This window comes from Papio anubis, chromosome 12 (assembly GCF_008728515.1).
Source record: "Papio anubis isolate 15944 chromosome 12, Panubis1.0, whole genome shotgun sequence".
NCBI classification, from domain to species: domain Eukaryota; kingdom Metazoa; phylum Chordata; class Mammalia; order Primates; family Cercopithecidae; genus Papio; species Papio anubis.
In genome coordinates this window covers 84211344-84237323 of record NC_044987.1, presented here as the reverse complement: position 1 = coordinate 84237323, position 25980 = coordinate 84211344, and the positions used below count along the sequence as shown (strand labels likewise).

General features: G+C 34.4%; 1 protein-coding gene across 2 annotated transcripts in view; it reads right to left on the bottom strand.

The window, feature by feature from the left end:
- LUZP2 (leucine zipper protein 2) overlaps positions 1–25980 on the bottom strand; it is a 601108-nt gene that overhangs the window by 293429 nt on the left and 281699 nt on the right. For both annotated transcript variants that reach the window (XM_003910114.5, XM_017948549.3), the window contains exon 5: positions 25634–25696. In XM_003910114.5, coding sequence (XP_003910163.4) covers positions 25634–25696 — 63 coding nt within the window. The remainder of the gene's footprint in view (positions 1–25633; positions 25697–25980) is intronic.

The window sequence follows — 25980 nt, the reverse complement described above, 5'->3', positions numbered from 1 at the left end:
GAGTACTGATATGTCAAAGATGAGTGTTACAACAGTATATATTTATGAAAGAGAGGGAAATTTATGATACACGAGAGAAGGAATGGTTATTAGATATTCTTGCATATATGAGTGGAGTATAAATTCAAAGCACAAGTGGAGAGACTGACTTCAGATAAGAACATGAATAACTCATCCAGTATAAGTTGAGGAAGCAGAGTAAATGGGTAGTGCTATGGTTGAAATGTCTATATACCCTCAAAATTTATATGTTGAAATTCTAACCCCACAATGTCATGGTATTAGAAGGCGCAGACTTTGAAAGATGATTAGGTCCTGAGGATAGAGCCCTCATGAATGGGAATAGTGTCCTTATAAAAGTAGCCCAGGGAAGTTCATTTGCTCCTTCCACCATGTGGGGACACAGCAAGAGGTGACATCTTTCAGCCAGAGAGTGACTCCTCATCAGACCTCACTGCTGGCATCTTGATCTTGGAATTCCCAGCTTCCAGAACTGTGAGAAATAAATTTCTGTTGTTTATAAGCCACCCAGTTTATAACATTTTGTTATGGTAGCCTGAATAGACTAAGACGGGTAGCAATGCTGATAGATTGGGAGATGTGGCTAGAAGCATGTGAAAAATTACTTCATATGATTCAATCAGCACTCCATCAGGAAACAGATGAAGCAATCAAAATAAGACCAATTTGAGCAAATTTTATTGAAAAACTATTTGCTCACATGTAGCGAGTAAAGAGAAACTACAAGAGGTAATCCAGTAGCTTGGATTACTTAAGTAATGAAGGAAATAAACATGAATTCAAGAGAAGAAAGTTATACAAAGAGACATAGCTTGAGAGAAGCTATGCACTTTGGCTGAAAATCCTGGCATCCCTAGTTGACCACATACAGAAGATAAACGTACACTGACCTCACTTACCAGCCCTCTTTCATCTGTTGCCAAAGATTAGCATTGAGGAAACTCAAATGAAAGCCAAATGACGGAAGAATACATTGATGTTGTCCATAGAGCATACTAATTCCTGGGCACACAGCAGAGTAATAATGGGTGAAATGCATACCACAAAGGGTCCATGAACACTATGCAGCCTGGAAGCCTTCTATTTTCTTGATGAAATAAAAAGCAGGGTGTAATGGATAGGTTTATGCATCAATTTGGCTGGCCACAGTGCCCAGATGTTTGATCAAACATTGTTCTGGATGTTCCTATGAGGGCGTTTTTTTGATGAGATTTGCATTTGAATTGGTGGCTTGTAAGTAAAGAGATTGCCCTTCATAATGTGGGTGGGCCTTGTCCAAGCACTCAAAGGCCTGAATAGAATAAAAGACAGACCTTCCTGGAGCAAGAGCAAGAGGGAGTTCAGCAGCAGATGGACTTCAGAGCTCAACTGCGTATTAGCTTTTCTCTGGGTCTTCAGCTTGCCTGCCTGCCATATAGATTATGGAATCGTCAGCCTCCAAAATCAAAGAAGCAATTATTGAAAATAAATAGTGTGTGCGTGTGTGTATATATATATATATATATGTTGTGAATGTTATAATATATTTATATGAATATATATTTCCAGTTGGTTCAGCTTCTCTGGATAATTCTGATTAATACACAGGAATATCAACTGATAGTGTGGCTTTAGAAGGCAAGGCAGAGTTTTCAGTTTGAGGACAAAGAAGGAGGTATGAAATAGGCATCTGGGCTGGGCGTGGGGGCTCATGCCTGTAATCCCAGCACTTTGGGAGGCCAAGGTGGGTGGATCACGAGGTCAGGAGTTCAAGACCTGCCAGGCCAATATGGTGAAACCCCATCCCTACTAAAAATACAAAAATTAGCTGGGTGTGATGGCGTGCACCTGCAGTCCCAGCTACTCAGGAGGCTGAGGCAGGAGACTCACTTGTACCTGGGAGGCAGAGTTGCAGTGAGCCTAGATTGCACCACTGCACTCCAGCCTGAGCGACAGAGTAAGACTCAGTCTCAAAAAAAAAAAAAAAAAAAAAAAAGAGAGAGAGAAAAATAAGAAAGAAATAGGCATCTGTAACAGTGAGAGAATTAAGGTACTGTTAAAGGTACAAAATTTCAGGATTGCTTAGAAGTAGTAAGGGCCCAATTAAGATTATTGATCATGAATTTTTGTTTTGTTTTGTTTTTTTTTTGTTTTGTTTTGTTTTGTTTTGTTTTGACAGAGACTGTCACTTGACTGAACAGAAACATTCAATTAACTCAAACACTCATTCCTCAATTAAATTGATAACTGGGCCTGAATTGGGCAAGAAAAGTTGTCAATCCTGCTGTTTTAGTGGTAGTTATTATTTTTCAAGTGTACAATATTTACTAAAGAATTCACAGATAGCATCATTCTATTTACCGATATAGGACTTTCTTATTGAAAATTTGGCTTCATATAAAAATACCTGAAAGAAAACATAGGCAACTATTTAATTCATTCCTGGAACAAGATAGTCTTTTTAATCATTAAAGCAAAGGTGGGAAAATAAAACAACACAAAACAATGGCATATATATGTATATAAATACATAATATACATATTTATCTATTATATATTTATATGGTATAATTTATAATATTTACTATTATATAATATAATGCAAATATGTATTTTATATATTATATAATTATACATGCATGTTTATATATTATGTATTTGCATATATACAAATATAGACATATTCTATTATTCACATTAGGGGTAGGTGTTACAAATAGGCAGCTGTTAATATGATATTTACTCAGAATTTTTGGTACCATGAAAACTTGTATATGTATAGTAAATGGAAAGAAAAACATCCCATATTATTTACACAGAAGGGTCAGGACTATATTTATTAGATATGCCCATAAATTCTGACTACATTTTTCCCATGGTAAAATAATAAAACATACTATTTTCTCTGCTCCTGTATTTTATAATTTTTATATCAAACATGCATGCATGCAATTACAAAGGGAAATTAAATTAACCTAAAAATATAAAATTATAAAATATATAACATGCTTCTTGGTTTTAGGCTTCCCCGAGACATACATTTTACAACGCCTTCATAACTTTGAGGGATTTGTGATAGCCTAAATTAAAAAAGCAGTCATATACCAGGTGCCAGCCGATGACAAATGTGCCCACCAGCAAAGACGGGTTTATACATTGATGTACTCTGTGCCCCAACTCTGGGTACCACTTGAAGGGTCAAATGTAAAGCTTGTAAGTACAAACTCAAATAATTACATTTGGTGACTGCTTGTAGGAAGTCAGATCTATAGTTCCCGCTAGTTATAACTGATGCCAATTTGGAACAAAGTATTTTTAGGGAGAAACAGAACAATTTCCCAGAGTCAGCACAGTCTCTTGAAGCCTCGAACTTTTCATCTGTGAGAGGAGAAGTGCAGGTTAAATGCTGTCTGAAATCTCTTCTTTCTCTAACAGTTTATATAATAGCACATATGTAGCATCCTAGCCATAATTGTATTGTTTGATATAACGATTTATCTTAACTGGGTTTTTTGTTCTCCTTCATTTTAATCATATTATGATAACATGTTATTATTGGAATTGACTACCAGAGTCATCTTGTCGAGCTCATTAAACTTTCTAATGAAATGTCAGACTCTTCTATAAATATGCCATTAATACTCCCAAGTAAATAACTATGTCTTTACAGGTCACAGGCTATTTAAATGACTCAGTTAAACATTTCCAAGCAAGGTCCATACTTTATTTAGTAATTCACATTTTGACACTTGCAATAGAAGATGACATACCTTTTTAACACACCATTAATCAAAAATCCACCTGTTACTTTGTATTTAAGCCTTAGATTGTTAGTTTCTTCTTTCCTCCTCTCCTTTTTCCTCTGAAGAACTTAAGAGTATAGTAATTCCTCTGAAGAACTTAGAGTGTAATAGATAAGACAGCCTCATTAGTAGAAACTAGCCAGCAATCTGGTGAAAGCCACAATATAGATATGTGTACTAAATATGATGGGAGCAGATGATAAAGTCGATCAGCTTATGCAAGAGAGGTCAGAAAAGGCATCACAGAAGAGATGTCTTTCAAAGAGGAATTAGCATAAATGGTGTAACTGCAGGGAAGAAGCTATGTGTGAGGTATGGATCCACAGAAATGTGGATGGGGCTTTACACTTCCACAAGACTGTGGAATTAATATTGGGATCAAGTTTAATTGGTTTCCCAAAAGGCTAATCCCAAGTGAATTCTAATATCTGGATACTTACATATGTGAATGCATGTATTTACATGTACAGCATGTGTTTAGGCATAGAACATATGTGCATAAATGTGTATCGTATACATTATATGTCTAATCATAAACAACATATGTTCCCATCAACAATAATACATTAGAAAATAGGAGTGACACAAAATTAAACTTTCGTGCAGATTCTACCTTGCTATCGTTAGCAGCATGTACAGCAAGAAGCATTCCTTTCATATTGTCACCAACTCACTATTGCCTTGTTTTACTGGAGGACTCACTCTTTGAGTGAACATGAATTGGACTCCATAGCATTTGGGAAACACACTTCCCTTGCAAAACAAACAAAAATGAAAACAAAAACAGATTGGAAATTCGAGTAATTATTGCTAGACAATGAATACATCTTGTTTTTGAAAAGAAATAGGTAAGTGATTTACCTTTTCGTTACAGAATCAATAAGCAGCTTCCAAAGGATGGAAGAAAAGAGGATTTACAAAAATCTTCTAATAGAACTAACACCATTAAATAAACACACTGATGACAATGTACCCTTATAATTTATTGGGTATCATCACCAATTTTTTTTCAAAAAAAATTTTTAATGATTCTTAATTGTACAGTAAGTGTTGGTAGTATTTTTCAACATTAGTAATAAAAAATAATAAGATCTAAGCTTATTAGCTATATAAGAAGAAAACAAAGTAGAATAAAAACATGATAAATTTCATTTTCATTTAAGGGATTTAACTCTTAAAATGTTTGTTTCTGACATTACTGAAAAAAGGAAGTTCTGTATCTGTTTACATAATAGTTATGCTATATTCTGTTAATTCATAAGATATTGAACATGAAGTGATGCATCAATAGTCCAAACTCAGTGTCTAGGGGTATATTTAATGAAATCACACAAGAAAGGCCTAGGAGTTGCACAAATGACACTAGGTTCAATTGAAATTCTTAGTAATTCAGGAAGTCTCCTTTCTACCCAAATAGGTGTCATCATTCATTTCCCAACAACAACAACAACAACAACAACAAAAGTAGACCTTGAGAACTCAGATTAGGTATTAGTTTGGTTACTCAGTAAGAACTTACTATGTATCAAGCACTACTGTTTAAAACTTGGGATAAACAGAGAACAAATAAGTACTCCTTCCCCTCGTCAACAGAGAAATGCATTGCAGTGTGATAACTTGAGTTATAAGAAGGGAAGTGCACTGCTGGAGCAAACAGAAGAGGTCAGTTCTCTAGCTCTGACAAGGAGTTTTCAGTTGCTACAAGAAAAGATCATAGTCCTCCAAAAAAGTTGAAGGGTGGAGATTCATATATGAAGGCAATACTTTGCCTTATTTAAGCAAAAGCATAAGAAACAATAAAGATAATAAAACCTCTTAAGGCATGGGACAAATCTTAAAAGAAAATAAAAATTTTGGATATAAAGATTTTCCACAATAAAAAAAAATACATATTTAGTCATAGCGAATAAATGTTAACAGCAGTTACCTGTTATATAGTTCATCAGTTCATTAGTTATCAGTTACCAGTTAATTCATAACTTAGTGGAAAATAATTAAATATATGTAGCACCTAAAATTTTGCTGATTTGTACAGATACTTACTCAGAGTTTTGCCCACACCTATTGGCAAGAATATAGTCATGTAGCCCTGACCAACTGCAAAATATACTAGGAGGCTAGTAAATACAGTCTCTAGCTAGGTAGATATAAATTTCAAGCCAAAACTCATGTTATATTACCAAAAAGAAGACTGGGAGATGAACAGTAGTCAACATATGGCTGTTTCTATCAAGTTAACATATTTTAAACTCAACTGGAGACCAGGGAAGGCAGTGAGTGGCAGACAATATGTAAATGGCATACATACATTAAAAGTACAATACATAATATTTGTGACCTTAAACCTCAAAGATATATGAAATATATGAGTCTCTGAGATTATCTAGAAGCATTAGTTTGAGATACACAGTTTATGAAATCAAATTTGTTCTAAACAAGTTATCTTTCAGTAGCCAAATACCCAATTATTAGTGGTAAAATAATTTAAAATGCATACCAGAGTAATCATTTTTATTTAAATTCTTGTTCCTCTAATTTGGAAAATTTTAGAACTTTACTTGGAAGAAACAATTTGATAACTGAGGTTAAGAAAAACCTTTTATCTCTTAAAAATAAAAATAGGTTTAATTTTTAAATTACAATTAGCAAATACATTTAAAAGGTAAGCTTGAGTTGTGAGCAAATTTATAAAATTGTGTTGTCTTGGTTAGGAAAAAAAAAAAAAAAAAAAAAGAGTAATTATATTGAAAGCCCCTAGTCGCAGTTTTCCACTCTGTCAGCAAAGGCATAATCATATCTAGAAAAGAAGAAATGCATGGAAATATGAGAGCTGTAACACCCAACTTCACAAAATGCTTTACAAAGAATACAAAGAGAAGTTTATTTTCTTGCAGCTCTGACAAGAATAGTGAACTTAGACAGTGGACATGTGCTTGTGATAGTTACAAAGATTAAAAGAGAGTTATTTATGTGGTTGATGTCACATTTACTTCAAAGTCTATAGTCATGAGGGTTGGGGAACAGTAGGTATAATAAAAAGCACCTGAAAAACAGAGGAAAATATAAGTGCCTCATTCATTCTCTAGTCTCGTCTGGCTCTTTGCAGGTAAGCAAATTGGAGAGCCCCTAAGATTTCGTTTTCTTTATCTCTTCCTTCCATTTCATTTCAGAATGTGTTCTGACTGATTTACTGAATTGTGCAAAGATAACTGAAATTATATATATAAAAGACTCGTCATTAAGAAGTGAAATTACACAGGTAACATTTTAGGACAAGAATGGCAGAGGCAGAGCTTTTATTCCCTCTTTGATGAGCTATTTTTATTGTAAAAATATATCAAGCTAGCAATTAGTCAACAAGTACTTGCTGAGTACCTACTATTTGGTAGGCATTGTGTTCCTCAATGATAGTGATGGTGGTGACAGAAAAGGAAAACTAGGGAAAGGAGGAGGAAGAGGAAGAGGAGAAAGTGAGAAAATATTAAAGCAAGACAGTTGCATAGTAGGGGACCAGGAGCTTATGTGTTTCAGAGCAGTGCTTGCCAAATCTGATTTTTTTTTTCAGATGCTCTATTTTCTGTGGTTATAAAATTAAATCTCTGTTATAGTATACCAGGACCATTGGTTGCTTTGCAATCTATCATTGAGTCCTGGCAGCACCCCCAAATTTAGTATTTGGGAAATTATCTCTTGCTCATAGTACAGAGTTTGAGCACACCATTTAATCAGTGGTCCTGCTCTTCCTTGTCTAATAAATGTGCATGAGGCCCAATATAGACTGTGCTATATCTTCACAGCTGCCCTCTGACCATACTTCTAATGCTACAAAGGTTACTCTTGAAAAATTCCTTCACCAGCACTTTAAAGTTACTCAGTCAACAGATTGCCAGACTCTTCTGTTAACTCCTCAGTTGTACAATCAAATCTCTTTTACCTAAATTTAAGGAATGCAGATTGCCAACCTCAAGTCACACCTGATTCTGAATCTCTAAACAGCTATTAGAAATCTCCATATTAAAGAAGCTCTCTGAATGATTGTTAGTAGCCAGTCAGCACCTGCCCATTCAGCAACATTTGACAAGCACTTACTTAGAGTCTTATTATCCAAACTGTGGCATATGCATTGGTTTTGTTGGCATCAATTGGGAACTTGTTAGACTCTCAGGCCCCATTCTTAATCAGAATATTCATTTTTTGTAAGAACTCCAGGTGCTTCTCATACATATTAAAGTTTCAAAATCATGGACGCAGACATCTTTTTTTTTTTTTTTAATGTATTGGGTAAGGAAGATATTATAAGTCAATGTGAAATGCTAAATATAAATCATGTGGTTTCTAGAGGCAGAAGTGTTCTTAATGTATATTAATAAAACCTTTCTATAAAATTGCAGCTCATTTGCAATTTCTTAATATCAGTTTTAGATTTCTAATATCACTATGATGTGTTATAAGGTCTATTTTTTTAAAGAAAATGGAAAATGGCAATGGAAATGAAAGTTTCTCTTACCCGTGGCTGTAAAATATCATGAAACACAGCTCTTCATAACTGATGGAGAAAATTATGCCATCTAGTGTTGCCTTCTGCAGCTTTCAGATATAAGGTAGGAAAAGACCTAATACTGTTTTGAGGGGCCAACTAGTGCAGAGTCAACATATTTCAATAATGGTAAATAGTGCAGTAAGAAATATCTCTGAGGTTAAACCAAACCTATGATTATATTATCATAGATCATATTGTCAATCTATTTTAATGATATCAACACGAATAGATTATTTATAGGAGAGAGAGGGAAGAAAAAGGGGACAAAAGGTGAAATGTCTCAGTTGATGGTTGAAAATACATTTGAAAGAGGTAGAAAGTAAACCACCATGGCACATGTATACCTATGTAACAAACCTGCACTTTCTGCACATGTACCCTAGAACTTAAAGTATAATAAAATTTTAAAAAAAGAGGTAGAAAGTTTAAATCTTCAATTAGGCTTAATGCAAAGTGATAAAGATTGAACATGGTAACTTGACTCCACTTTACAAGATTTGGTTAAAAGGAGAGAATATTAGCTCTTGTGTTAGACAGTCTGGCATCACACTCCAACTGTATGATTGACTATATGACTTTTATTTCTCTTTCCATCTATTTCTTCACATAAAAACTGTGAATGAGGATGCTGAAAAGGGATTTTTGGCAAGGTCTAACTAGCTCACATTTAAGTTGCTGCCTTTACTAGTGTTCTTAAAAATAACTTTTTAAAAGATTAAAGACTATGCAAAACCAATATTATATGATGAAGATGTGATATAAACCACAGAACCACAGATAATGACTGATTAAATTCTGTGCACCTGTAGGAATTCCATTAAAAAAGAACAGATCAACAAAACAGTTGTTCAAATTGAGTGACATAATGCATGTAAAACTCTTGGTAATATGGAGCCTGGTCCTGTCTGGTATCACAGAGTAAATACTGGTAAAGTGTTAGCTGTTATTATTACGATCATCATCATCATCAACCGTCATTATCACCTTCATCATGATTGGTACGTTGTTGTTAATATATTCCAGTGCTAGCAAATTTCCTGCTCAATAGTTTTTGTGTGAAGTAAATGAATATGATGCTTGGCTCCTAGTTATACATTGTACAACTATCATATGTTTATTACATGTTTAAGATGTCTTTTCCATACAAAGCAAAGGTTGAAAACAAGGCATGGAAGATCTTATTGATCTTATTTCCTCCCTGTGTAACATGGTGCTCAGGACTCAGAAGTAGTGTGATAAGTAACAGTTGAAGATAAAACACTTGGGTGCTTTCCAGTCATCTATAAATTCTATCCAATGGTCAAAAGGGAATGCTTGCCAGAGTTTCAGTTCAGTTTCAGAATTAATGCCTGGAAATGGAATCCACCATCATAAAACACACTTAAGTAATTAATGCTAATGATAACCTGAATACCTGCCCTATTTCTTCCCCATCTGTGTTAGTTTCCTAATTAAATTACCCCAAATTGAGTGTTGCAGAACAACAGAAATGTATTATTTAATAATTTTGAAAGCCAAACGTCAGAAGTAACCAGCCTAGAATCAGGAGCAAACAGTGTTGAGCTCCCTCCAGATATCCTGGGGCAGCATATATCCCTTGCCTCTTCTACTTTCTCATGGCTGATGTAATTCCTTGGATTTACACCCACATCCACATCCCTCCCATCATCAAAGTCAGCATCTTCAAGTTTCTCTCGCCCTGTTTTCTTATCAATTCCTCCCCTATGTGTGTGTCAAATCTCTCTCTGCCTTTCTCTTAGAAAGAGACTTGTGATTACATTTAGGGTCTACAGAAATTACCCAGGATCATCTCATCACCTCAAGATCCTTAACTGTATCACATATACGAATACATTTTTGCCTTATAAGGTTGCATGGTCATTTCAGGAATGAGGATATGATTTCTCTGGGCTACTTTTCAGCCTACTACATGTATTTTCCATGGAAGAGCTGATTAAAGAATATGCCATGAGTAATGTTTTGCCTTGACCGGCCATTAATTAACACTTTACATTTATTATGAAAGAACAAGAAGGGGCACAATGATAGTTATTCTTTTAATTTTTATCTCTTTTTACCCTCACAACTGTGCTGGTCAGTATTGACGTTTCTATTTCAATGATAACATTTAAGTATCTCAAATGTTAAGTGTGACCCATGTGATGAAAAACTGGTACAGATACACAGATTTTTTGCAAACTATGTCAACTTTCTTACTACCCATGACATTTATTTTTTGTCTTCTAAGCACTGGCATTTTCTTATGTCTGAGGGAGAAAATAGTTGATAACTGCTTAAGTGATTGTTTCAAGAATACTTCTAACACTTTGTAAATGTGCACACTTGCTAGAAATAACCCAGAAAATAATGTTTTACTTTTAAAAAATCAACTTCTTTCAAAGTTAACATTTTACCATCATAAATATAGGTGCAATGGTGAAAATTTCTTCAAATAATCTTGGTTAACTCTTCATGGTGTATTTTTCTATGGCATGTACTAGAGAATAGCATACTTTGACATTTAAAAATACACACACATATATACACACATATTTCTGAAATGCTCAGAAAATCTCTGGGCAAATCCAAACACATTTGAGAGTCACTTGTTTGAAATACTAATGACCATTCAGTTGGAATTTACATTGAGTTTGGTACTCAGGTATTACTGATGGTATCAGTTGATGTGCTATTTATACTTTTTGAATTGTGAAGGTGAAATTTAAAAAATCATAGGGATCATTTTATACAAACCTCTTATTTTACCAGTGATATTCACCAAAGTTGTGACTTTTCCCTGATGACACAGTAAATAAGTCTTAAATGCTAGAAAGAAATCTTCTCTTCATTCTCAATCCAAGCCAAGTTTCTTTTCTCATCTTTCCTTCCTTTCTTTCTTTTTGTGTTCCTTCATTTACTTTCTTTCTTCTTTTATTTTTTGTTTCTTACATGCTTTTATCCTTTCTCTCAGTGCAGCATGTCACAGTAACCAGGAGTAAAATATCTTGCCTTTCAGCCCCTTCTGTAAAAATCTAAGAATTCAAGTTTTAGCTGGTTCTAATCAATATGAGATTTTCTAATTTCTATATTTTTAAGGTTCTTATACATTTTATTTATTTGTTTATTTATTTATTTATTTTTGAGAAAGGATCTTGCTCTGTTGCCCAGGCTGGAATGCAGTGGTGTGACCACAACTCATTGTGGTCTCATTTTCTTAGGCTCAAGAGACCCCTTCATTTCAGCCTCTAAATAGCTAGGACTACAGGCATGTATCACGATGCCCAGCTGATTTTTTTATCTTTTATGTTTTTTTTTATTTTTTGCAGAGACAAAGTCTCACTATGTTGCCCAGGTAGTCTCAAATTCTTGGACTCAAGCATTCCTGTCACCTCAGCCTCCAAAAGTGCTGGGATTCCAGACAAAAGCCACTGTACCCAGCTTATTATACATTTGATTTAAGAAAAACTTCTCACCATTTTGAGAACTCTCATTTCTATGAGTTATGGATAGTGGTCCATTATATGATACTGATAGAAATATAAATATTCAATGAATATTTATCATTCACTCAACAAATATTTATCAGGTGTCTACTATGTTACAGAAAATGTGGAGAAGATATAATATTAGAAAAAGATAAAGCCTTTGTTCTTGTAACTTTAAGAAAATAATGCTTGTATAGTGTATTATGTACTTTAAATACATTAATGGGAGAGATTTCATGTTATATGCTCATTACCATACACAAAATAATTAAAAACCAAACAGAAGAGAAGAATGAAAATGAACAAGTATATCAATTAGTTATATACTATAATATCAAGGATTAGTAACTGCTGTAAAGAAAATAAAGTAAAATGAAGTGTTCAATTTTTCTATTACACATGGCTTTTAGAATAAGACTATAAGTTGTAAAAAATTGTATAAATTTTATATAGAAGTTAAACAAAAGTATAACTTTTATACTTAGGATTAGTATAAATATGTTTACTATTTTGTCATTGAAACAGTTACCAATTTTGATACATTAGATTTTCATTAGGAATCCACTAGGATAATATATGTGTATTTTATTTTTATAGTTTTTAATAGTAAGTCTTAAGTATATTGTCTGAATTTGTTTCTTCTCTGTCTGTCATGAAAGCAGCATTCTTTCTATTTTTCCAACTTGTTTAAATGGAGCCCCCCAAGAATTTACCTTTTTCACACCTTTAACAAGTTGTAGCTCCTTACACTTCCCAAATCCAATCCCTATGCTTAAGTAAAGACTACTTACAGCGTCACCAAGGGGATGGAACCCATGTCCTGTTGGGAATGAAGGCTGTATAGGCATAGAAGTTCCAGTCATAATGCTGGATACAAGAAGCACAAAGCGGGGTGTCAAGTACATGCAATGAAATGATGAATCTCTGAGGACTGAAAAGAAAGCCGTTCTTCCATTTCCTTCCAGGTACAGAAATGGAGATGATCATTTACCTACCATCATGTGACTAGAGCTTCTTTAGTGCCATTTTATGGAGTATCTGAATGTAGTAAGTAAATATAAAAGATGAAGAATGAAGATCCTCAATATGTTTAGAACAATGGTAGAATTATAGCCAAGGGTACATTACTAACAAATATATGGCAATGTGAATACATCACATATCACTTGGGACCAGAAACAATTACATTATTACTGCATTCTATGATCTGAAGGACATTAAGGAAAGGATTGAGAATGGCAGGGAGTAGTAAAAGTATTTGATAGTTTTCTGGATATATTTAGTTATCAGTCCAGGTACTCTTCTATAATGAACTCTTCTTTCCTGTGGGAAATCTGTGTTTTCAGTAGGGTAAGTTTCATCCAACATAAGAGCAGAAATGTGACTCAGGTTTAGCAATTAAACTGCCCATTTCCCTGACCATGGTGGTTGACTCAGGAATGTGATCAATTCAGTATCTTCTCTGGGATTTTTCTGCTAGTCCAATTTGAAAAGGTTTTCTCCATAGGCTATTGTTTCTAAGCAAAATATGAATTGCGCAGTTGTTAGTCTTCTTGTCTGACATGTGGAAAGAAATACTTCGAGAGATGAAATGAGACCGTCTAAAAGTGAGAAATAGAGTCCTGTCTTATCTTGGTATTTTTATTAATAAGTTTAACTTACAGTTCTAAGGTGTAAAGTTGTTGATTGATTTTTAGAACTTAAGAAACTTTTGACTGGTTGTTTGATGTTTAGAACCACTGCTAAGCAAACATTTATCTGTACATAACACTGTTTATTGATGAACTAATTTTACCTCAGAACCCAGTAACAATAATGGAGGATGATGATAGCTTCCATTTGTTGACAGCTTAATATGTACTAAATGTCTAACATGCATTGTTTTCTCATGTACTAAATCAGCCACATTTTGAGGTACATAAAATAATGTTTACAAAAGACACAAGAGTAAAGAGCTAAACTTTCCCCTTTACTTGAAGCCTGTTCAGGGAACACTAGCTATCTCTCCATCAGAGAGCAGAAAAAGCGACCCAGATGCAACCAGGGGTATAAGGAGCATGGTTTCAACCGAGTCACGTCTAAGACTGAATGCAATGTAGTTATCCTAGCTAACATTCTGCTGTAGGAAATTACTGAGTGAAATGAATTAATAAAAGCAGTAAATAAAATGAAATTTAAAGTAGGCTGCAAACTTCCATAAGACAGCCATCCTGCCTTACCGCTGGAATACTAAGTAAAAAGTCTACAACATCCTTGAGAAGGAGAAAGTTGGCTGATGTATCAGCTAAGATAACTTTTCAGATTTATGTTTCTTTATATTATGCTTTGGCTGTAACAATTGGATTGGCTGTCCCAATGTCCTTTTATAACAGATACTTACAGCATTGATTTGGGAACTGCAAATATTTTCTTCGCAAGTAAGATGGCCTGAAATTGGATTCCACTACAATGCACTATCAAAATGAACTACTTTATGTACATTAATAAACAACTAACAATTTCTTCACCTACAAGGCAACTTGTGAGGTATCAACATTTTCATGTTTACTTTCTTTGTAGTGAGCAAATAGTCATAAATTCAAATTGTTTTATACTTTTCAAAAGCTATCCCTTAGATGAAGCCTTCAGTAGCCATTACACGTTTCTGGGTTATTGTCATCATCTTCCCCCTTTCCATGTTATATTACAAAACTCTCATTTCAATGATTTTCGTTGCAGTTGTTTTGTGCAATTTTAGTAATTATTATTGTATTTTATATTATATGGCAAATATCTCACCAGTTATGTGATATTGCTAGAGTAGGTATATAGCCAGAAATGAGCAGGCAAGGGATCCCCCTGGGAAAAGATCCCCCTGTGCACTCCTCCAAAACTCACTGGAGAGTAGCCTTTTGCTGATTATATTAGTAAAGAACATACTTCTAGGTGGAGATTTTAAATGCTACTGAGACATATATTTTATATATATATATATTCTTTATATATATTTTCTACATATATTCTTCATATATATATTTCTCTATATATATTCTTCATATATATTTTCTCTATATATATGTTCTTCATATATATTTTTTCTATATATATTCTTTATATATATATATACACACATAGAGAGAGAGAGAGAGAGAGAATTTTCTAAGTATTAACTCATTAACTCACACAATCACAGGGCCCCACAATAGGCCATCTACAGGCTGAGGGGCAGAAGAAGCATCCAGCATGAGAGAAAGATATAGGTTGAGAGGCTATTCCAGTCTCTCTTTTCACATTTTTCTGCCTGCTTATATTCTGGCCATGCTGGCAGCTGATTCGATTGTGCCCACCCAGATTAAGGGTGGGTCTACCTCTCCCAGTCCACTGACTCAAATGTTAATCTCCTTTGGCAACATCCTCCCAGACATACCCAGGATCAATACTTTGTATCCTTCAATCCAATCAAGTTGACACTCAGTATTAACCATCACAGATGCTGCCCACTGACAGAAAGAAGGACAATGGCTATGGCTACATTGGCTACATGTGGCCTTGTGGTTAGGGTCCTCAGGCACTGAAGGGGGCTTAACAGGCCCTAGTGGGAGATAATCATGCTAGAGATCTTCCTTCGTGATAAGCATGTGCACTCCTCCAAAACTCACCAAAGAGTAGCCTTTTGCTGATTATAATACTAAAGAACATACTTCTAGGTGGAGATTTTAAATGCTGCTGAGACATGAGACGTGTACTAGCGTGTACAACCACAGAACGTGTGCACCCTGAGGGACCTCCTAAACCATGAATAATTCACACCCCTTCGTGAATAATTATATAATATTCTCATAATAAAGTAAGTCTCCCAACTCTGGCTGCTGATGGCTCATTCTTTTGAGCAGCCCACACTGTCTCATCCTTCACAGTGTACTACCTGTAAGTAAACACTGTTATGACTATTTTTCCAACTAGACCAGCCTGGAGCTATTTTCTACACCTCTCTAGGAGTATACTTTATCTTCCTCCAATAAACTTTGCTACTTAAAGTTTGCTATTCATCTCTTGGCTGAATTCTTTCTTCCAAGTTAGACAAGAACCAAGGATTTCTGTACTTCTCAGTAACAATATTAAATGTATGACATTAAATCTTTACATCATTTCTCATAGTTAGAGATTGTTTTACTTAATTTGATTTTAATAATACTTATATGCCTCTGGAATCTAGCACAATGTTGGGACAATATTGGGAATTAAGTAATATATTCCAGAAATAAATATACAGATAAATATTACAATATGCATTTAAATAAGCAATTTTAGGATACTTCCATAGATAGATTTATACCTAATAAAATGCTTTCTGCTTGCCTTTCAAAAGAAAAAACAAAAAAACAAAAATACATAAAACTATGTTCTTTGTGAGGAATATACAAAATGCCACAGATGGTGGAGTGGTTTAATAGTATCACCCCAAAATTCATGTCTACCTAGAACTTCAGAATATGAACTTATTTGGAAATCAGGTCTTTGCACATGAAATTATGTTAAAACAAGGTCATACTGGATTAGAGTGTGTTCAAAATCTAATGACTGATGTCGTTATAAGAAGAGGAGAAGACACACAAAGACACATGAATAAGAAGGTCATATGAATACTGAAGCAGCGATTGGAGTGATACCACTACAAGCCAAAGGGTGTCATGGATTGCCAGGAGATGCTAGAAGCCAAGAAGAGGCACTGTTGACACTGTAGATTGAGACTTGTAGCCTCCAGAATTGAGAGACAGGAAATTCCTGTTGTTTTAAGACACATACTTTTTTTATAGTTTTTAACAGTAACCTTAGAACCTTATATGGATAGTTCATAGGAAGCTTCACGTGCTGGATATGAAATTAACCAGAAGAATCAGTTGACCAACATTTCACAGAAATCATTGCTTAAGAGGCAAATCACCAGGAATAAAGTGAAAAAAAAAGTTATAATTAAATGACTTAAAAACCTCTTGGGTCCTGTACTCAGTAAATATTTGACTCAAACTCTTACACCTACTCATCTGCTGGCAGGCATAAGAATTCATTTTCAGAATGGTGACCCTGAACCACTCTATCATGTTATGAAATATCCCATCATCTTCACTTCAGTGTGTTTACTGAGGCAAGAAGGTAGAATAATTTATTTAAGAAAGATTTACAACCACAAGAGTTGAACCAAAGTGAGTTGTCTTCTTAAAATTTAAAGTTTTATTAACTTTAGATCATTGATTATTGATCTTTATTGTGTTTTTGGTTTAATCAAGGACTCCTTCAGAGAATCTAGACCCTCTTCCTTGAAAAATACCACACATATACCATTTTTCTGTATCATTTCAGGATGGTAGGTGATTCTTAGATATCAATCTTTATATATTGTGGGGTCTTTAAGCATCCCTATGAGGGAAAATTGCTAATTAGGAATTGTATTCTCCTCTTCTCGTGCTGCTAATAAAGACATAACTGAGACTGGGTAATTTATAAAGGAAAGAGGTTTACTTGCCTCACAGCTCCACATGGCTGGGAAGTTCCGATAATCATGACGGAAGGTGAATGAGGAGCACAGTCATGTCTTACATGGTGTCAGGTCAGGCAAGAAGAGCTTGTGCAGGGGAACTCTCATTTATAAAACCATCAGATCTCATGAGACTTATTCACTACCAGGAGAACAAAGTGGGGAAAACTGCCCTCATGATTCAATCATCTCCACCTGTCCCCCACCCTTGACACATGGAGATTATTACAATTTAAGGTGAGATTTGGGTAGGGACACAGCCACATCTTATCAGTATTTAAGCTTTTATCTCCTATTTGTGAGCTATTGTCTTTTTTTTATTATTTTTTAATTCATGTAATTCATTAGTACTAGTAAGAACAGACTTGAATGTGGTCTTAATACATTCCCAATATATGCAAAGTCCTGGCCCTGTGTTGTTTTTGTGAAAAATGTGAATTATGATGTATGGAAAGTAGGTTTCTAACTTCAAGGAATTTGAATCATGTTAAGAAAATAATACAAACGCAAAGTTAAAAATCACAAGAATAGATAAGATGTCATGTACATACATAAGATACTATAACATACATTCACACAGTATTGAGTACTCCATCATTGGTACTCAGAACTTGTTTCTCACTGATTCAATAGCCTTCAATGACGACCTACTATATACTAAAGCTGGTTATCATGGACTGTAACTCTTTATTAAGAAAAGTTACCTTTAATACACAGGTTACTAATTTATGAGGCCTTCTTTCCACAATGTGAAAGCTTTCTATAGTATCAAATCTATATTTCCTGTGAAAAAGTAAAGCAGACAAATAAAAATAAACAAAATCTGAAAATTCATTGAGGCTCTAGGGCAGATATGACTCAGGCTTTACTATTCAGACATGATCCCTGCAATACGTGGACAGAGAAATCTGTTACTTGAGAAAATAGACTAAATGTTATCCATCCTCTGTTGCAGAAGGTCCAGGGTGGTGTGGTGCTGGAGCCTGCAGTGGCAGGGCAGCAGTCAGGCTGGCATCTTCCTGATTCAGGCAGAGGCAGCACTTTTTCAAGACAGCCAAATCAGTGGTGTGTTTGTTGAGTTGTTTCTAAAGTACAACCTAGAAGCTGTATTTTTAGCTCTTCCAACAATTTCGTAAGGTATCTATAGGAATACATTCCTTTCTCTAAAGAACAAATTTTGTCATAACCAAGAATAGTAACTGCTTCACTGCCCCTAAAAACAATTTTTTATTAATCATATTCCTGGATATGTGTCAATGGCTATTTGGAACTATTTGAGAATCCAGAAATTGGCCAGTGACTTGAATTATACAAGATTTTTCTCCCAGGCATTTATAGCAATGACATTAAAACAAAATATAAAAGGACATTACAACAGTTGATAACAGGAGCTGAAGAAGACGTATTAATAAGCCAGAATTCGGTAAACTATATGGTCCATATAACAAACAGATGAGCAAGATAACTGAGAGACTGAAAGAGCGGAAAATAGAGACATGAAATAATAAAAGGAAAAGGATGCCACCAACATAGAGTAGCTGGATTAATTTCTGATTTCCACCACTGAGCAGAATCAAACCCACTTTTATGATTACTGATCCAATTTAAACTAAAGATATTTGTTTCAGTGCCTGATTTGTCTAATAATTCCTAGACTTATATTATCCTACCCATTCCCGAGCCTCTTTTATATCTCAGACCATTACAGACAAACTGATTTTATCCTAGAAGAAAAATAATTACAATTCAAGAACATTGCAAATGATAGTACAGAAAGGGTATTTTGGAAGTGAAAGAATAAATTCTGAACTTTGAGAATTTAGTGTCCAGGTGCGATGGCTCACACCTGTAATCCCAGAACTTAGGGAGCCTGAAGCAGGCAGATCACTTGAGGTCAGGAGTTCGAGACCAGCCTGGCCAATATGGCAAAACCCCATCTCTACTGAAAATACAAAAAAAGTAGGCAGGAGTGGTGGTGCACGTCTATAGTCCCAGAAACTCAGGAGGCTAAGACAGGAGAATCGCCTGAACCCAGGAGGCAGAGATTGCAGTGAGCCAAGATCGTGCCACTGCACTCCAGCCTGGGTGAAACAGCAAGACTCTGTCTCAAAAAAAAAAAAAAAAAAAAAAGAGAGAGAGAATTTAGTGTGATTCTCTATTTCATCCTTACCTTGAGCTATCGAATGAGTCTCAGGAAATCAATTATAATCCAAAAAAAAGAAAGAAAAGAAAAAACCACAGAATACCATAGAAGAAAGTAAGGAAAATACATCTGCCCCATCTTTTCTATCTTTCCCTTCTCTTCCATGTCTATCTACTCACTAAATCAAGACAGAATGTGTTTTTCATTATTTTATCAAAAACAAGTTCAAATTTTAAAAAGTTTTTTGTTTTATTAGGTTTTTAATTGACACATAATTGTACATATTTAACAGGTGCAATGTGATGTTCAATACATGTATAGACTGTGTAATTATCAAGTCAGGGTAATTAACATATCTACCACCTCAAACACTTGTTATTTCCCTGTGGTGAGAACATTCAAAATCCTCTTTTCTAACTATTTTGAAATACATAATACACTGTTGGTGACTACAGTGATCCTACTGTGCAATAAGACACAGAACTTAATTCTCCCACCTAACTTTAACTTTGTACCTGTTGACCAATCTTTTTCCATCTCCTTCTACTCCCTACTTTCTCCAGCTTCTGATAACCACTATTCTTTCTACTTCTTTGAGACCAACTTTTGTAGATTCCTCATATGAGTGACATCATACAGTATTTGTCCTTCTGTGCTTGGCTAATTTCCTCTAACACAATGTGCTCTAGGTTCATCCATGTTTGCACAAATGACAGGATTTCACTATTTTAAATAGCTGAATAGTATTTCATTGTTTTATATACCACATTTTTATCCATTCATCTATAAACACATTGATTCCATGTTTTAGCTATTGTGATAGTGCTGCAATAAACATGAGTGTGCAGACGTCTCTTCAACATATCGATTTTGTTTCCTTTGGATATATACCAAGTAGTTAAATTATTGGATCATATGGTAGTTCTATTTTTAATTTTTTGAGAAACTTTCATAGTGTTATTCATAATGGCTGTACTAACTGAAGTCCCATCACTAGTGTCTAACAGTTCTTTCTCCACATCCTTGCCAGCTTTCCTTACTTCTCTTTTTGATATTAGCCATTTTAACTGAGGTAAGTTGATATTTTATCACAGCTTTAACTGGCATTTTCCTGATGATTAGTGATGTTGAGGGTATTTTCTTATTTATCTGTTGGGCATTTGTAAATCTTCTTCTGATAAATGTATATGCCGATATTTTGCCCATTTTATCAGATTATTCATTTGCTACTTAATTGCTTGAGTTTCTTACATATTTTAAATATTAACCCCTTGAGCATAGACTGTTTAAATACTAGCGTCCATCAAGTATTTCCAGCTATATAATTCTTTAAAAAGCCCTGAACATTATCCAACTAACACCTTTATTTAAAAATTTTGGCAGGGCGCGGTGGCTCATGCCTGTAATCCCAGTACTTTGGGAGGCCAAAGCGGGTGGATCACCTGAGGTCAGGAATTAAGACCAGCCTGGCTAACATGACAAAACCCCAGCTCCACTAAAAATATAATGCCTGTAGTCCCAGCTACTTGGGAGGCTGAGGCAGGAGAATTGTTTGAACCCAGGAGGCAGAGGTTGCAGTGAGCTGAGATGGCACCACTGCACTCCAGCCTGGGTGACAGAGTGAGATCCTGTCTCAAAAACAGAAAAAAAAAAATCGACAATTAAAAATGCTTGTACCATGGCCTGATTTGCTTAATATTTCCTAGACTTACATATTATCCTACTCATTCTTGAGCCTGTCTTATATCTCAGACCATTATAGACAAATTGATTTTATCTTAGGGGTAAAATAAATAAAATTCAAAAAAAAATGAAATGATAATGTAGAAAGGCTTTTTTGAAAGTGAAAGTAAGAATAAATTCTGAACTTTGAAGCATGTGAGATTGACTACATGATGAGGCAGTTGCCATATGTATGGAAGTTAGAGAAGGGAGGTTGAATTTTTCATTTGTTTCCTTGTTGTGATTTATTTTACGGTGCAAAATTGTATATTTTTTTGCAACCAAACCGTATTCAAACACAAAATGCAAAATAAACATTGAAAGCACAAGCATGTGTTAAAGTAAGTTAAAATGGAGATGAGCCCTGAAGAATCCTTGAGCAGATAAAGCCAGCTGGGCTTTGTAAGTGACCTAAAGTTGCTTGATTTGCAAATGTGTGAAAAACTTAATGTGGGCCACTGTAAATAAATGCCTGTATTAAAGAAAAACAGACCTTGAGCTTAACCACACAGAAGAAACAAATTTGTAATTTTATAACTAGAGATTTTCCAATGGGATAGACCAAATACAGCAACTGTCTAACTGTAACTAAACAAATATTTTCTTCGCTTCACTTCAATTTTAGTCACATAAAAACCTTCCACTGTATTTCCTTAGTGAAGCTCCTGAGCCACTTCTAGTTCAGAGCAGCCCAATTTATGCACTGTTGTTTGCTCAAATAAACTCTTTGAAAATAGTACTATATCTCAGTTAACCTTTTAAACAGAAAGATTACACAAGAGAGATTAGAACTAGAGATTTAGATCAGAAAGTTACTGAAAAACTGCTGATATATCAATTATAAGTCCAATTTTGTATATAGGAAAGCTTACATTCTACAAATTACACAGAAAAAATATAAATTTTGGAGGGAAAATGGGATTGGGGAAGACCACTTACTTGTAACATTGTTACCAGAGCAAAAAAAAAAAAAAAAAACAACAAGCTGGGTATAGTGATTCACACCTGTAATTTCAGCACTTTGGGAGGCTGATGTGGGTGGATCACAGCTGAGATCAGGAGTTACAGACCAACCTGGCCAACGCGGTGATACCCCATCTGTACTAAAAATAAAAAAATTAGCTGGGTTTGGTGGCACATGCCTGTAGTCCCAGCTACTCAGGAGGCTGAGCCGGGGGTATCACTTGAACCCGCGAGGTGGAGGTTGCAGTGAGCTGAGATCGCGCCACTGCACTCTAGCCTGGGTGACAGAGAGAGACTAAGAAAAACAATAACGAAACTAATAAAAGTGTAAATACAATTTTTTTTGCATTTATCTCAAACATCATAGTCATTTGATTCTTTGCAGCTTTATATTCAGGATTTAGTGTTCTTCTTTTGGGATGCAGATCCTGGAGGGAATTGACTTCTAATAAAGCACACTATAATCAAAATTAATATTTGATGCAGATTTTTCATAAATCTCGTTTCAACGCAAAGGAAAAGTCTTAACAGAAACTTCTGTATTCATATCTTACCTAGCAAAAAGCGTAAGAGTTTTAACACAATAACTATCACTACAACCACTAAAAGGAAGCCCTTTCGTAAGTTTTCAATCTTTTTCTTATGTCCTTGTATTGATAACGATTTCTTTAACATTTGAAAAGTCCTTTGCCTGACTGCTTCAAAACTCAACATATTGGAAAGAAAAGCAAAATGATTTTTAAAGGTTTGCTAACATTATTTCACCCCTTGTTAATTGTTAATATGATCATTTGATGCAAGGAAACACACACTGTTGCAGAATAGATTTGACTTGAACGTTTCATAACAAAAGAATATAAAGAGAAAAGCAGAGGGCCAAAAACTGAAACGTAGAGACCACATCAATCACAATAGAGCTTTTGTAAGTCACAACAGTACAATTCAGAGGTTAAAAGTGGCGCCCATGAGAAGATATAGGTAGCTGGAGATAGATGAAATAAAAGTGCTTGAAATACTCTGATTGGCAGGGTATGGTGATTTACACCTGTAATCCCAACATTTTAGGAGGCTGAAGTGAGTGGATCTCTTGAACCCAAGAATGCAAGACCCACCTGGGCAACATAGAGAAATCTCTTCTCTACAAAAAAATGCAAAAATTTTTGCACTGCTGTCTATCTCGTTTCTTAATATATGTGGTCAATAAATGTGGCAGATCACCTAAGCAGAATTAGAAACAAAACCCATATGGTTATCTCAATAGATGCAGAAAAAGCATTTGATAAAATCCAGCATCCTTTTATGATAAAAACCTTCAACAAAATAGGCATAGAAGGGACTTAGCCTTCATCTTTTGATACTTCCCTAATTCCCTCACTCAAAAGTTACCACTTAGAGGATTTCAAACTTCTTCCAGAAATTTATTTGTATTTGTTTTATCTCCTTCACCACTGTATTTTGTTTAATCAATTTACCTGTTTTTTTCTTATGCTTGAACTAAAAATCTTCCAAATAGTGCCCATATAACTTCACTGTACAGTGTATACGCCAGTTATTTCGTTAAATAAATCTGCCTTAATCTCTACATACATACTGCTCTACATACATACTGATTATTTGTTAAAAATTAAATAAATTAATATAAAGGAGTAAAATTGAAAACATTGAATTGCTAATATATGTTCACCATTAGGGTTTGTAAAAGGCAAAAGCTTTTTTGGTTATCAACTTTCATTTCATAAGTTCTCAATAGTATAAAAGTGAATAGTAGCAAATTTAATTATAAAACTTATATTTAGCAGATCTTACTTCTGTAGGGTTATATTTCTTTCTGAATTATTCTAGTCTGCGCAGTTACCAAAGTACAATTTCACTATGAAAATAACTTCCAAAGACAAAGTATTTTGTTATTTGTTGTAAATAATTCATAATTTTGCATTTATTTATTTATTTGGTAGAGATGGAATCTCACTATGTTGCTTAGGCTGACTTGGAACTCTTGGCCTTAAGCAACCCTTCCACCTTGGTCTCCCAAAGCACTGGGATTACAGGCATGAGCCTGCTTAGTAGGTTTTTGCTGTTGTTTTAATTTTTATTTTTTTAAATTTATTTTTAATAGAGACAGGGTATTGCTCTGTCACCCAGGCTGAAATGCAATGACATGATCACTGCTCACTGCAACCTTGACCTCTCAGGCTCAAGCAATCCTCTTGCCTTAGCCTTGTTAAAAGCTGAGACTACAGTTGAGCCACCACTCCCAGCTAATTTTTTTTTTTTTTTTTTTTTTTTTAAGAGATGAGATCTTCCCACGTTGTCCAGACGGGTCTCGAATTCCTGGGCCCAAGCAATCCTCCCACCTCAGCCTCCCTAAGTGCTGGGATTATAGCTATGAGCCACTGTGCCCAGCTTAGTGGTTTTTTGAAACAACTTTCTCCTTAGCTGAATTTTAGATTTTAAGAAGTTATCTAATATTAAAAGTGAACTGATGATACTTATATAAAGATAAAAATAAAGTTGAAAGTCTCTTATAATCATACAACTGGGTTCACATTGCTGATTGTGTATGTGTGTGTGTGTGGTGTGCGTGTGCATATATAAATGTACTCCCTATCCTATTTTAAAACTGACTTTAATCTTGTTCAAAATGTTTTCCTTGTTTTAAATGATAGGTGAACATTTTTTGATTTGAGCAATCTGGCTTTTTCACTGAGCCCTAAATGACCCCAACAAACAAATATTATCCATTACACCCAGTAGTCTGATAACTCTAGTCTGTTGATATTTTACATCATAATCAGGATTCAAAATAAACCATAATTAGTGAGATTGATCAAGGAAGACTTATCATGAATTAGTCATGCCTCAATGGTCTTAATTAATTGCATTTAATAAAAAGGAAATGAAAAGGTGGAAATAGGTAATGGAGAAATTATAAAAAATCAAAGTAGCTGTATAACAAGATAAAGAATCAAACAAGAAAAATGTACGCAGTATTTAATAGGATTCTTACATTTTAAAGGCTATCATGAAAATAATTACAACTTGTTTATGTTTAAATTTGCATTACTTTGAGATTATCCTTAAACACATTTTTCATTCTAGATTGGCCCTTTCTAACATGCAGCCAATTTCTAGCTAGCTTTCTTCTTTAGTTCCTGTAATGTCATTTATTAAACAAGTAAATTTATTCAATGAAAATTGATTTTTAATATCATCCTAAGCAAAATATAATTAGAAAGAAAAATGAACTAGAGAAGTTTGGACTAATGAAATTATTGAATATATATAAATGTAAGGATTATCTACTTTTTGGAATTCTTAACCTTACAATTTCTCTACATCAGTTTATAACTGAAAATTATATGTGCATGTGTTTAGTACTCCTAACCAGTGGCAAATTTATATGTGCATTTATGTATATGATTTGATTTATATAAAATGTATCTAAGATGTAATAAATCTTACCTCATTCTGGAGGTCTCGGATCATTTTGCTCTTTCTTTCAACTTCAGTCTTTAAAAAATTAATCTGAAAATGAATAGACTATTATGTAGAAACATTCCAAACTCATTACCATGGCTTTCATTATTTTGAAAAACAATACATTATTTATTAACAAATATTGAACAAGAACAAAGAATTACACTGTTCCTTAATCAGAACCTTCATTACTAAATTTATACATATATTCAGTGATTATATTAAAATATCCTTTTTTCATTTAACAAACTATTTAATCGAGAAACCCTACACTTTATGACTGCGATTCTCTTACCTGGATAAACTTCATTTCCTTTTAAAAATGTGGTTCT